The 12622-nt window shown below is 45.1% G+C and overlaps 1 protein-coding gene across 1 annotated transcript in view; it reads left to right on the forward strand.

The window, feature by feature from the left end:
* The first annotated feature begins 2586 nt into the window (after window positions 1-2586).
* crabp1a (cellular retinoic acid binding protein 1a) overlaps window positions 2587-12622 on the forward strand; it is a 17894-nt gene continuing 7858 nt past the window's right edge. The window contains exons 1-2 of the mRNA XM_017441235.3: window positions 2587-2886; window positions 6383-6561. Of these exons, the coding sequence (XP_017296724.1) occupies window positions 2814-2886; window positions 6383-6561 (252 nt within the window). The 5' untranslated portion in view covers window positions 2587-2813. The remainder of the gene's footprint in view (window positions 2887-6382; window positions 6562-12622) is intronic.

The following is a 12622-nucleotide window of genomic DNA, read 5'->3' on the forward strand; positions in this document are numbered from 1 at the left end:
ACATTGTTATTCTTCAAGAGGACAATTCTCCAAGGAACAAGTGGAAGCTGGCAAGAGTAACAGAGGTATATCCAAGTGCAGATGGAAGGATCAGGAAGGTGAAGCTGTTACTAAATGACTCGAACTTGGATAAGGATGGAAAAAGGACTGCCAAGCCAGTGTATCTTGACAGACCAGTTCATAAAACTGTGTTGTTACTGGAAGCAGAGTAAATGCTGACATGTAAATATAGTCCTATTGTAATATTATATGTTTGAAGTGAAATCACCATAGGTTGGTAATTTGGTGGGAGTTTTACTGCCATAGTTTTTGGTTTGTTTTATTTTGTATTATGCACTTTTTTGTTATTGTGACTTTTATTTTGAAAAGCTAAAGTCGGAAGTGCAATCCAGAATGTTCGTTAGGCACAAAGGGAAAGAAGTACATGGCATGAAGACATGATATTAGCAAGTGGTTCCAAGTAATTTAAGTTTAAGAATTTTTTGTTTTCGCTCTCATTTCTACCTCACAGGAACGGTCAGCCAGTGAGGTATGTTTATATGTCATGTATCGATTTTTAGGTTATTGTATTCGTGACACCGTCTCATTTATGTTTGTTATATTTTTTAGTTCGACGGTGGTGTTGTGTCAGTGGCAACGGAAGATAAATATTGTGGAAAGGCTTGCATTAAAGTTGACTAAACACCAGCAGTAACAAGCTCTTTATTAAGACCAAGAGGTGGAAGTGATAGTTTCTGTTTGTAGTTTCACTCGGAACTTTCATTGAACATTGTGCAGAATTCTAAGCTGTACCCAAGAAAGTAATAAAGGAGCAAGACGCTCAGCTTCCTGGCTCATGAAAATTGAGTTTGGCTTGCTGTTAATCTGCGCTAACATACACGGTGTATCCAACACGTAGTGATAACAGTACACCCCCGTTACGTATCATTTTATTTTGTTGTATTTATCCGCCGGTCCGTGAAAATATTGTCTGATAATGAACCGGTCCGTGGAGCTGAAAAGGTTTTTGTTTTTGCTCCTATTTTCCATGAGCTGAACTCAAAGATCTAAGACTTTTTCTTTGTACACAATAGGCTATTTCCTCTCAAATATTGTTCACAAATTTGTAAAACTCTGTGTCAGTGAGAACTTCTTCTTTACCAAGATAATCCATCCACCTCACATGTGTGGCATATCAAGATGGACAGCATGGTTATTGAACAGGTGTGCCTTAGGCCAGGATCATTGTTGACGCATTGAAAGTTGCGCGAGGGTGCATGTTGTTGCGGCGCATGGTTGTGCGCCTCTTAATTGTTTTAAATTGGAAGGTGCACATTCAAAATGGATGATCCCGAAGGTGCTCTCGTAGAGCACCAACCATTTGTTTTATTTTTTACTATATTTCTGCTGGTTATGTAGCGTACTGCCACCTGTCTTTTTGGATAATACTGCAGCAACATGAGCACCGAGTATGAACGCCTACACCGCTTGCTCAGGTTTGAGCGCCGTCAGTGGAGTCCTGTGCGACACTCTAAAGCGCGACTATAGCAAGGCCATAAGGCTTGTGCAAGTCACATGCTGACTGGAGGAATGTCCACCAGAGATGTTGTCTGTGAATTCAATGTTCATTTCTCTACGATAAGCCATCTTCAAAGGCATTTCAAAGAATTTGGCTGTACATCCAACTGGCCTCACACCCGCAGATCATGTGTCACCACACCAGCCCAGGACCTCCACATCCAACATCTTCACCTCCAAGATCGTCTGAGGCCAGCCACCTGGACAGCAGCAGTTGATTTACATAACCAAAATAAATCTGCACAAACTGTCAGAAACCATCTTAGGGAAGCTCATCTGCATGCTTGTCGTCCTCATCCTGGTGTCCACCTGACTGCAGTTTGTCATAACTGACTTCAGTGGGCAAATCTTCACATTCGATGACGTTGGAGAGGTGTTCTCTTCATGGACGAATCCTGGCAGACTGCATGTGTGGCGTTGTGTGGGTGAGTGGTTTGCTGATGTCAACGCTGTGAATCGAATGGCCCATAGTGGCACTGGGGTTATGGTATGGGCAGGTGTAGGTTGCTGACAGTGAACACAGGTGCATTTTATTGATGGCATCTTGAATGCACAGAGATATCGTGACGAGATCCTGAGGCCCATTGTGGAGCCTTTCATCCACAACCGTCACCTCATGTTGCAGCATGATAATGCACGGCCCCATGTTGCAAGGATCTGTACACAATTCCTGGAAGCTGAAAACATCCCAGTTCTTGCATGGCCAGCATACTCACCAGACACGGCACCCACTGATGACAGGTAAGTGATACCTATTTGAGAAGCTTTACAGACAGATTAAGTTTGCATAACTTTTCTCTCAGAGCCAAAAAGAAATGGATTGGTTGGATTTTGCCAGCAGAGTATTCATATTGAACCTGGTGACAAGCCAACACTATAAATACACAGTAAAAGAGCAAATTTAGCCTCCCTCGTCCCCGGGGAGCGCAGACACGTCAGTCTGGTTTTACTGTATTAATGGGACGGAGCTTTCAAGGCGGGGAGGAGGGACCTCCTCTGCCTCCCATTAAAGACAGCAGCTACAGAGGAACAAAACACCAAGACAGCTCCAGTTCTCTCTCTCTCTCACACACACACACATACCCAGAGAGAGCATCCATCTCTGTGAGTCAACTAAACCCCAGTCTCAGCTGGGTGTAACGTGTGAACGAGAGGCTGAGCTCAGAGCAGAGGAGACAGGAGGAGGGCGAAAGAGTCCAAGAGAGCAGCAGAACGTGGAGCAGGTTCCTTCTCGCACTCATCCTCAGCAGACAGACATGCTGCCCAACTTTGCCGGCAACTGGAAGATGAGGAGCAGTGAGAATTTTGATGAACTTCTCAAAGTCCTGGGTGAGTCCCCTCCCTGTCTCATTCCTGCATCCCGTGCAAATAACTAAAAAAGGCTTCTTCTTTATATACATATATATGTGTGTGTGTGTGTGTGTGTGTGCTGTGACTCTCATCGACATCATACTGTTCTGTGAAGCTCCCTAAGGGGGGAAGAAGGAGGCAGAGATGCTTCTGAGGGGAAATCCCTCAGCTTTACAGCAGATAGGAGCCAGAAGATGCTACATTCCAGCCCAAACAGACGTGGTATTGTCTCATGAAGAGAGGAGAGGAGGGGGCCAAACGTTATTCACGTTTAAGCGTTTTAAGTAGGGCACGCATTAATGCCAGGGGAGGTCCGCGGATCACTGTGTTGTTCTCACGTCTCTCCTGTCCTGCTCCTGTTCCTCGTTGCCCCTCCGACAACGGGGACGGTTTAGGTCCGGGCCACGTTAACTGGGTCACTCAATTGTGCTGGGGCGTTTTGTCACACCAGGGCCGCCGAAAACAGGCAGGAGCGCAGCGAAACGTCTCGCCGCCTTCAGAATAATGTGGGAATTCTTCAGCGAGAGGGGTCCCGCCGGCACCAAACCGGATTACAAACGGAACTTTTCAGGTTGCGGACGGCTCTCAGCCGCGGCGCAGAAAATGGCAACGACACCCCAGAACATTTCGGGCGACAGTCTGAGCGGGTCCCAGTGCGGCTACAGCCCGAGCACTGCAAAGAGAACCGAGAATCAAAAGAAATGTTAAAGCGGCTCACTGTGGTCGCTGTGGTGACCACACACCTGTCTCTGTCACTCCCTGACTGCCGAGTTGGCGAGAGGCGGACAAGACACGGACTGAAAAGTAAGCCTCAAACAAACAGTGCCTGTGCAAAAACCATAAGTCGGATCTTACAAATTCCCGAACAGCAAGCGGCTGAAGACTCCGATGGTCAAACACTTGAATTTTCATTGTCCTAAAGTGTTTTATGTAGCAGATATGACGGTTTAAAAAGACCCCTCAGTTCCAAATTTAGGGAGAGCATTTGAAAGCGAAAGAAAACTGACTGCGTGAAAGCTCGGGTGTGTACTCTTCGTATTCTGGGGGGATTTTGCGAGAAGACTAAGTTCTGTAGCAGTGAGAGACACGTGAGGTGAAAGTTGGGGAAAATGCGTACGTTTTGAGGTATAATTTGTATACGTACCTAAAGGAGTCGGGGGAGTGAGAAGAGTAATAAATGTGATGTCATTACACTGAACCGAGCCTTCTGTGGTCAAACCTGTGAAAGTAAATCATGAAAGTTAAACTACGATCGTGTAAAACCTGTCAAAGATAACAAAGCGCCAGTTCAGACATGTAAAGTCCACATATTTGTCACCTGTTTAAGCTTTGAATGATATTTCTACTGTAAATTATGTGTGAGCTACAGAGCGCCACGGAGGCCTTGGTTTCCTCATCCGTTCCACTAAAATCCCATTGATGCCCATGGTTTTCCTCTCGTCCGTTCCTTACAGATTTTGTCCATGCTGCGTGACGCCCTGCTACCAGAAGTCACAGCGCACTTTTCTGAATCAGCCACGCATTTTGGAGAGTTATTTGCAGGCTTATGTCGTAAACACTGAACAACAAGACAGAGGACAATCCAAACGGAACGGTAACTGGAGAACAGAACAGCTGAAGAAGCTGAAACTGAAACGTTACAGCTAAAAGGAGCAGAACATTAGCTAAAAGCATCAAAAGCCTGGCTCAAAGCTAAAAGTAGCACAAGAAGACCAACACAAAGTATGCTGAGGCAAAAACAATGTTTCTGAACAAATTAAAGAGGTCTTGATGTATGTTTTTCAATGGGGGAAATATTTCTAAATAAAGGTGAATATTCTGAAAAGTCTAAGAGTTACAAAACCCCGAAGTCACAGCACCCATCAGCTGAACGAGCTGAGCGTTTTGATATATGAACGGCTAAAATAGCACAAAACAAAAACCGTACGTAAAACTAAAATACGAGGAAAACAACAGTGAACGTTGAATACTTTGGACTGGCACCCTTAATGAAACCGGCACCTCCTGAACTGCTGGCTGTTGGAGGCCGTAGGTTCGATTCCAGTGGCCTTTCGTGCCAAGTTTTGTGTTTGAGCCCTACGAGGCAACACCTCCTCTGATCTGAGGCCTCGTCACACCAACGCATTAACCACATCCGACCCCCCTGTTAGCACTTGCCGCTCAGGGGGGAGACGGATGGGATGGGAAACCGATGCAGGTTCCCGAGCCGCCACTTCCTATCAACGTCTTCCTAATTGTCTGTGGACTCGGGTGGTGTCCCCCCCTCGCACCCCACCCGTGAGAGGACAGGATTGTCGGGGGTCACGCTGAGTGAAGAGGATCCGACCGGACAGAAAAGACGGGAAACGCTAAAGAAACTGACAGGATCGAGTTTTAACACGAGCACTTTAAGGCAACTCGGCTCACTCCGCCTCAGTTAGCTGATCCATCGAAAAACGGTGATCGTCAACTGACGGCCAGTGGGCCACTTCCAGTTCTCTGCCACGCCTGTTTCGGCCCACATGGCCTCTGGTTTTAGAGGTCGGCTTGTGGAGTTTGACCTTTAATTGTTTTTCCTACATTTAATTATTTTTTTTCTACATTAAAGGAGTCCTCTTTGGAGATGAGGACATTTTTACGGTTATGAAAACATGTTGTGGTCCCTCGGGAGGTGGGTGGGGTTGGTTTGGCGGCCACATTAATATGTCTTCAACCCTTGGCAGGACCACAGTGGTTTTGGAATGGGATGATCTCTCAGAAGTATTTCAGCTTGCACAGATGTTTTGACCATGTCTGTCATATTCTCGGCTGTCTGTTCAGTAAAAATCAGGACGTAGAGCAGACAGATCTGCGTAGCTCCTGGTAGCAGAGGATCCTCACATAGCCATCGGGTCTCTAACCTACCTGGAGTTGGACTGGACGGTCCCTGACGTTGACCCCGGCGCCAGAATTCCACAGATTTCGCCCAGTTTGGATAAAGAGTCGAGGTTTCCGTATGAGCCACACAGCGCTTATTGTGTTCTTACTCAGAAACAAACCCTTTCCTGTTTGTCTTCGGAGGAAAGTTGGCGTGGTTGCGCGTCTCAGCACATAGCCAAAAACAGGGAGACGTGCAGACAGCGAGCCTCCCTAAATCTGGAGCCGTGAGCTTGATAGAGGCTGGCAGGAGAGGCTGCAGGGGTCTACGTCTGGGTGGAGTGTACACTGGGGGATTTTCGACAAAAAGAAGAAAAAAAAATGGCGACCCAAACACAAGAAATGACAGAAACGACATCTCGCTTCATCCCAGTTTGTGTAGATTTGTGCCTGTCTGTCTTTGCCACTTTCAGATGGCGGTTTGGCTCTTCCTTTTCTTTACATCTTTCATCTGTAATCACATTTCTTCCATGTGCTGTTAAACAATCCGACTCTCGTTGGCTCGTCTTGGCCTGCAGCGGACACAACATCCCAGATTTTATTGGCTTAAATGTCCTGGGCTGTGTGTGTGTGTGTTCAGGCGTGAACGCCATGCTGAGGAAGGTTGCCGTGGCGGCGGCCTCTAACCCTCAAGTGGAGATCCGCCAAGATGGCGAGCAGTTCTACATTAAGACGTCCACCAGCGTGCGCACCACCGAGATCAACTTCCGCATTGGTGAAGAGTATAACGAGGAGACTGTGGACGGACGCAAGTGCAAGGTAGAACGAGCTCTGGCTGACATGATGTCTGAAATGGAACAACAGAGCTGGAACTTAAAGATCTAAGTAAATAATTATTCTGTCTCACTATTTGAGGCAATACTGCAAGATCCTGCCATCAGAGAATGCATTAGGGAGGATTCTCAGGTACTACCACACCAAAATGTAGCTCAGTATCTGTAACATCTACTGAATTATATCCCATTTTGTGTTTCATAAGGTCAGCTGGCTGTGGCAGCCATCTCTAATCAGGTTGACTCCAAAATTTAATCAGCTGTAGTTGGACATCCAGTGATTACACTCTGAGAGTTTCATTAAAATCCTTGCAGCGGTTCATGAGATATTTTGCTAACAGACAGACTCTAACAGTTCATGCCAAAGTTTGGGGCAAAAATCGTGTAGCGCTCAGACAGAATATATGTTGGGGATGACTTTGAGCTCCTACCACACTAAATTCAAACTCAGTATCTATATGAAACGGACCAAGCCATAACTATTCTTGTATTTTTGTTTTCTACTGTCACTTGGCTGTGGCGGCCATCTTGAATTAGATTGGCTCCGTACTGTAATCAGTTGCAGATTTATATCTGAGAGTTTCATTAAAAATCGGTCCAGCAGTTCAGGAGATATTGGGTTGACTCCATCAGTTGAGGCCAAAGATGCTGCACCGTCTGTTGGGGAGGACTCTCAGCTACTACCACACCAAATGGCAGCTCAGTAGCTGTAAAACCATTTTCTGTTTGTTAAGGTCAGTTAGCTGTAGCGCCCGTCTTGAATTTTAAATTTTGTTGTCAGATCTGATGTTTGCAAACAACATTTAGAGCATGTTGGACCGCTGCTCCTGTATTTTAACCTTGACAAACGCTCTTATTTTGAAGTTTCCCATCTGATTGTATCCCCTGTTACTGTGCTGCCGTTTGGAGTGTGTTTTGTAGCGGTTTGTGTCTCGGCGGCCTTTTATTTCACTTTTCAGCAACAAATGCTAATGGTGTCCACAAACAGAGGCTCTGATCCAGGGGGCCCCCCGGCCGACCCCCTCAGCCTTTGGACCTGAGCCCAGTGGGCCCGTTCAGTAATCCTCAATGAACATTTCACCCCTGAGAATCACACACCATGCTGAGATCTCCTGGTCCACTTTTCTCTCACTCCTTCTTATACTTCCTCTAATTCTGCAAACTTCATTTTAGTCAAACACAAAACATCCCGTCAGCTTGTCTGCTCATTTTATTACAGACATCAGTTTGTTAGAGCAAGATTGGTTTAAGGAAACACGAGACTGAGGATGGAGGTGATCTAAAGATAAATACACTTAAACCAACAGTTCAGACCTTTAATGAACAGTAAACATCTTATCTGCTGTGGATAGGGTACCGGAGTGATGCGCTAACGGCTAGTCTGGCCGAGGCAAAAATTGTGAGGAATCGAACTGTCCAAAAACAACTCCAGTGTCATGCGGGGTGGAGAAGGAGGCAAACCCAGAACACAGACTCATAATAAAAAACTAACTTATTAATTAACTAAAGAATGAACAAAAACAAAGGCTGACGAGGCAGCAAAAACTAAACAAAAGACATACCAGGGACAATGAACCAGCCGGGTAGTGGAGAAAGTGACCAGGTTTTAAAGCTGAGGATGATTATGGGAAGTGGGCACAGGTGAGTGATTACAATAGCGAACAGGTGGAGATGGGCGTGGCAATTAACAAGAGCTGACAGAGGATACGTGGAGAATGAAGACAAACAAAACAACAAAGACAGTAAACCAAACCCAAAAGAAGCCAGAAACAAAAACACTAAATACAAAAAGAAACACTACCAAAACAAAACCTGATACCCAGTCTCAAAAACCTGTTAGCAGATCATGTCAGAGATGTGAAGATAAACTAATTTGTACAATTCACAGACGCTCATGTGCACAATCCAACGAGATCGGTGAAGCAGCTGTGTGCCAAAGTAAATCTAGATAACTGAATCGTTCTGAATCGTATCATGATCAAAGGCTGAGTCAGATCAACATCAAAAGCTGAATCGTATTGACATCAAAGGCTGAAACCTACCGCCATCAAAAGCTAAATCGTATCACAATCAAAGGATGACTCGTATCGCAATTTAAGGCTGAATCATTGCCATGAAAGGCTGACTCTTTTCGCCGTAAAAGGCTGGATCGTATTGTGATTAAAAGCCAAGTCGTATTGATTTTCGCACTCGTGTATTTTTGATGTCTCAAGCTGTTGGCAGTGCAATGAGATAAGCATCAGCCACAGACTAAAGATGCGAAACCCTAGCTCATGTGAGCGCTATTTCAACAACCTAAACATTGTTGTCAGTTTCACGTTACAGTCGTTTACATCAAACGTTATTTACAAGCATGAATACGAACAGCAAATAACCCTTCTTGCAGGAATAACTGATTATATTGAAGCTGGAGTAACTGCAGAATGCAAAAACGATGCCGGCGTAAAGATTTTTACTTCGTCGTCTGCATAAACCACTAATATTTTTGAGCCTTCGCTCTGAGCCGTGATCTTTAAGGATGAAGACTTGGAATTTGGGCTATTTGATCGCATTAATCTTAATTTCAATTTAGAAAACTCGAACTGGTCAGAATACCAAATGAGTAATTTCACTGATCGTGGTTTTTTTTTTTTTGGTCCTAGCAGTTCTGGTTCTGGTCCAGGCGGATGAGCAGCTTTGCTAATTTGCTGCTCATCGTTCTTTCAACAAAATAGTAATTTTTATTTTTTTTTACTTTTCACGAGCAAAACATCTGGTTCACTTTAAGTTACGGTAGAGGTTAAAGCCAATAAATGTTCTTCGGAGCTTCATTTAATGCTCAACAACAAACAACAAAAACATCAATGAAATGAAAGTCGTGGATCTGTTTAGTATTCTGGGTCTTCGGGGCTCTCCTTATGCTATTGTTTCTGAAGAGTTAATGAAAAATTAATATCCCCTGTGTGTTTTCACCACTTGGTACGACGTTCACGTCTGAGCAGGAGGATCAAGGGCAGCTTGGGTTGGATGAGAGTTTCTTTCTGAAGCCCCAAAAGGGGGGAGGCGGATCCTCTCATCCTCACACCGATATTTATATATACTCTTTATTTTTAGAAGGAGGCTCAAAGACTCGGATCCTACACGTCCGCAGCACGTCCAACCAAAACAGCAGTTCGGAAAAGACGGTAAAACTCTGCCGACATGCTCTAAAACACTGAGTTTGATAAATGTGAAGCCCGTTAGACTGATCCAGATATGACGGTTTGATTATTGGGCCTAACTATGTTAACAGGAGCTGAAAAAATAAAGATTTTCTCTCAAAGCAGTAAAAAGTGAACCCTTGACGCTTCGACGCCCCAAAGTTTCGAACAAAGACCTCACGCGATCATTTAGCGCTCAGAGTGTGTGGTGAGGACGACTCTCAGCTACTACCAGACCGAGTTTTGGGTCAGCATCTGTAAAACTGACTGAGTTATAGCCATTTATGTGTTTACTAAGGTTGACTAGCTGTGGCGGCCATATAGAATCAGGTTGACCTCACAAGTTAATCAGTTGTAGACGTGCACCTAGTGGCTACTTTCTGAGCGTTTCGTTCAAGCCTGTCCGTGGATTCATGAGATATTTTGCTAACAGACAGGCAGAGTTGACTCCAACAGGTAAATCCAGGGTTTTAAACAAACATCCTGCATGATCAGTCGTAGCTCAGAGTATGTGTCGAGGATCACTCTCAGCTACTACCACGCTAACTTTGAGCTCAGTATCTGTAAGAATGACTGATTTATGCTCATTTTGTTTTCTAATGTTAGTTAGCTGTGGCAGCCATCTTGATTCAAGCTGACTCCAAAAGGTAATCAGTTGTATCGGGATGTCCAAGATTTACTTTCTGAGAGTTTCATTAAAATCAGTTTGGGGGTTCACGAGATATTTTGCTAACAGACAGACACACACATCAATCCTCGCTGCAATGAAAGGACAGCGCTGACGAAACACTTTCGACTCTGCTGTGCTAATAATTTATTCGTTTAGCCACAGAAGCAATCAGCGCTGGATATGGCTGAAACAAAAAGGGGCTACAGGAGGAATAATTCCTGCAGCTTTAAAGGGTTCGGTGTCTCACAGAAGCGCGTCAGGCCGCCATCAACAAACACACCAAACTCTCAGGAGAAAAGGTATGCAATATATTCACCACGCCTGCTGCAGGGTAGAGGAAGGAGAGTTATATAACTGATCAAAATGAAGCAGGGAGGACGAAAATAAAAAAAAAATACATAAAAACTTCCTGAACTTTTGTTTTTACATAAACCTGGAGTTTAAAGTTTTACAGACGAAGATAATTAGAGGAGCTGCTTTTAAAGTGCAGTGTGAGCTGACACATGCAGGAAGGAAGTATTGTTTACTTTGCCAAATTATTAAAGTAATAAATGAGAAAATGCCGGTTCCTTTTTTGGTTTCATCACCTGCCACTAACAGGTGGAGGCAGACATGAATGTTTTTGTCTATATATATATATGTGTGTGTGTGTGTGTGCGTGCGCATTTATCACCAAACAGTCTCAGGAATCTTGGATCTACATTACGTCTACTGCTGGTTGACCTTTTGGAGTTCAGTTCAGTTCAAGATGGCCGCCGCCGCTAATGAACACTGAGAGTCGCCCCCAACACCCACCGTTTCTGGAAGTGTCTTCAGCCACACGAAAAAGGGCCCGAAACGCTGCGGTAACCGTGCCAGGCCTGTGTGCGGCGCTGTAACGCCCCTCCTACTTTGTCCACAAAAGAGCTGGACAGGGTCGCCTTGGTTGTGTCAGTCCAAATGTGGACATAAAGGACGATTTCAGACCCGGTTCCCAGCGAGGGACGCCTGGAGAGAACAGTTTCTGATTTAAAACCTGTTGTGATGTCAGTTATTTGGTGTGATAATAAGAGGCTTTTTTAAAAAAAAATTTTTTATTCAAGGCGGCGGGAGAAACGGGGACCAATTTTAAAGACACCGGAGACTGTCCCTGTCCCTGATTGAGTCCACATATTGAGACTCTACGCATGAAATGAGATTTCATTAATCTAGTTGAATTAGCTCAAACTCATTCTTGTCCTGCCTTACTAATCTTTCTCTTCCACACTTCACAGTTCAGTAATATATATTCCATATTTTCTTTTTCTCCACATCCCTCACATTTGTCTTTCTTTTTCCTCTTTCCCTGTTTGGATGGATTGCAACCATTTGTGCTACATAGCGCCAACTACTGGATAGGAATGACCGGGTGCCGTGACATGTCAATCATCTAGGGGGCAATCCAATGTCATGGGGTGCCAGTGCCCTCCCGGCCACCCCTCTAGCTCCGCCTCTGAGTGTGTGCTCTACTTTTTCCTTCCTGTCTTTCGATGCTCCAGCGTTGCAGTGCCGCACACAGGCCTGGCAGAGAAACTGCAGCGGCTGGAAACATTTCTAGAAACGCAGGTGATGTCAAATTGAAGCTCCGCCGTTTCAAGATTTTATTTCACTCTGGAGCCTTTTTTTAAATACAGTTTTGGAGCCACTAAAACTGTTAGGATTTGAGCTTTTTGAGTTATTTTTAGGTAATCTTTAGTGTTACATTTTATGATTATGACTCTCTGTTCCCTGTGTGTTTTTAGTTTTTGGGATGTCTGTTCTCTGCCACCTCCTCCCTCAGTCAGCACTTTTCCGTGTCGGCCTGCCTACGCCCACCTACACCTGTCACCTCCACTGGTTCCTTGCTGCAGTTGTGCACTGTCCGGTTCCCCCTTTGTGCCTCCTCGAGACAGTGAACGTGGGAGCGCGTCGTGTCGGTGGTTTGGTCATGGAGGCGGGTTGACTGTGCAGATGTGCAACTCGCACTCTAACCCACAGAAAGCCCTCTAACACCGGCTCTTAGAAGGAGCAGGGCGGGTTCCCAGGTGGGTTTTGTTGAACCCCAGGACTAAAGGGATTAGGTTCTGATCTCTGCCTGGCGAGAAGCGCAGAGATAATTGACTCAGCCGCGAGGTTAAATGAACTCCGGTTAATCTGAGCGGGGGCGCGCTGGGCTCAGAGGGGGGTGGGGGGTCGAAATA

The sequence above is a fragment of the Kryptolebias marmoratus genome, linkage group LG11 (genome assembly GCF_001649575.2).
Source record: "Kryptolebias marmoratus isolate JLee-2015 linkage group LG11, ASM164957v2, whole genome shotgun sequence".
NCBI lineage: Eukaryota > Metazoa > Chordata > Actinopteri > Cyprinodontiformes > Rivulidae > Kryptolebias > Kryptolebias marmoratus.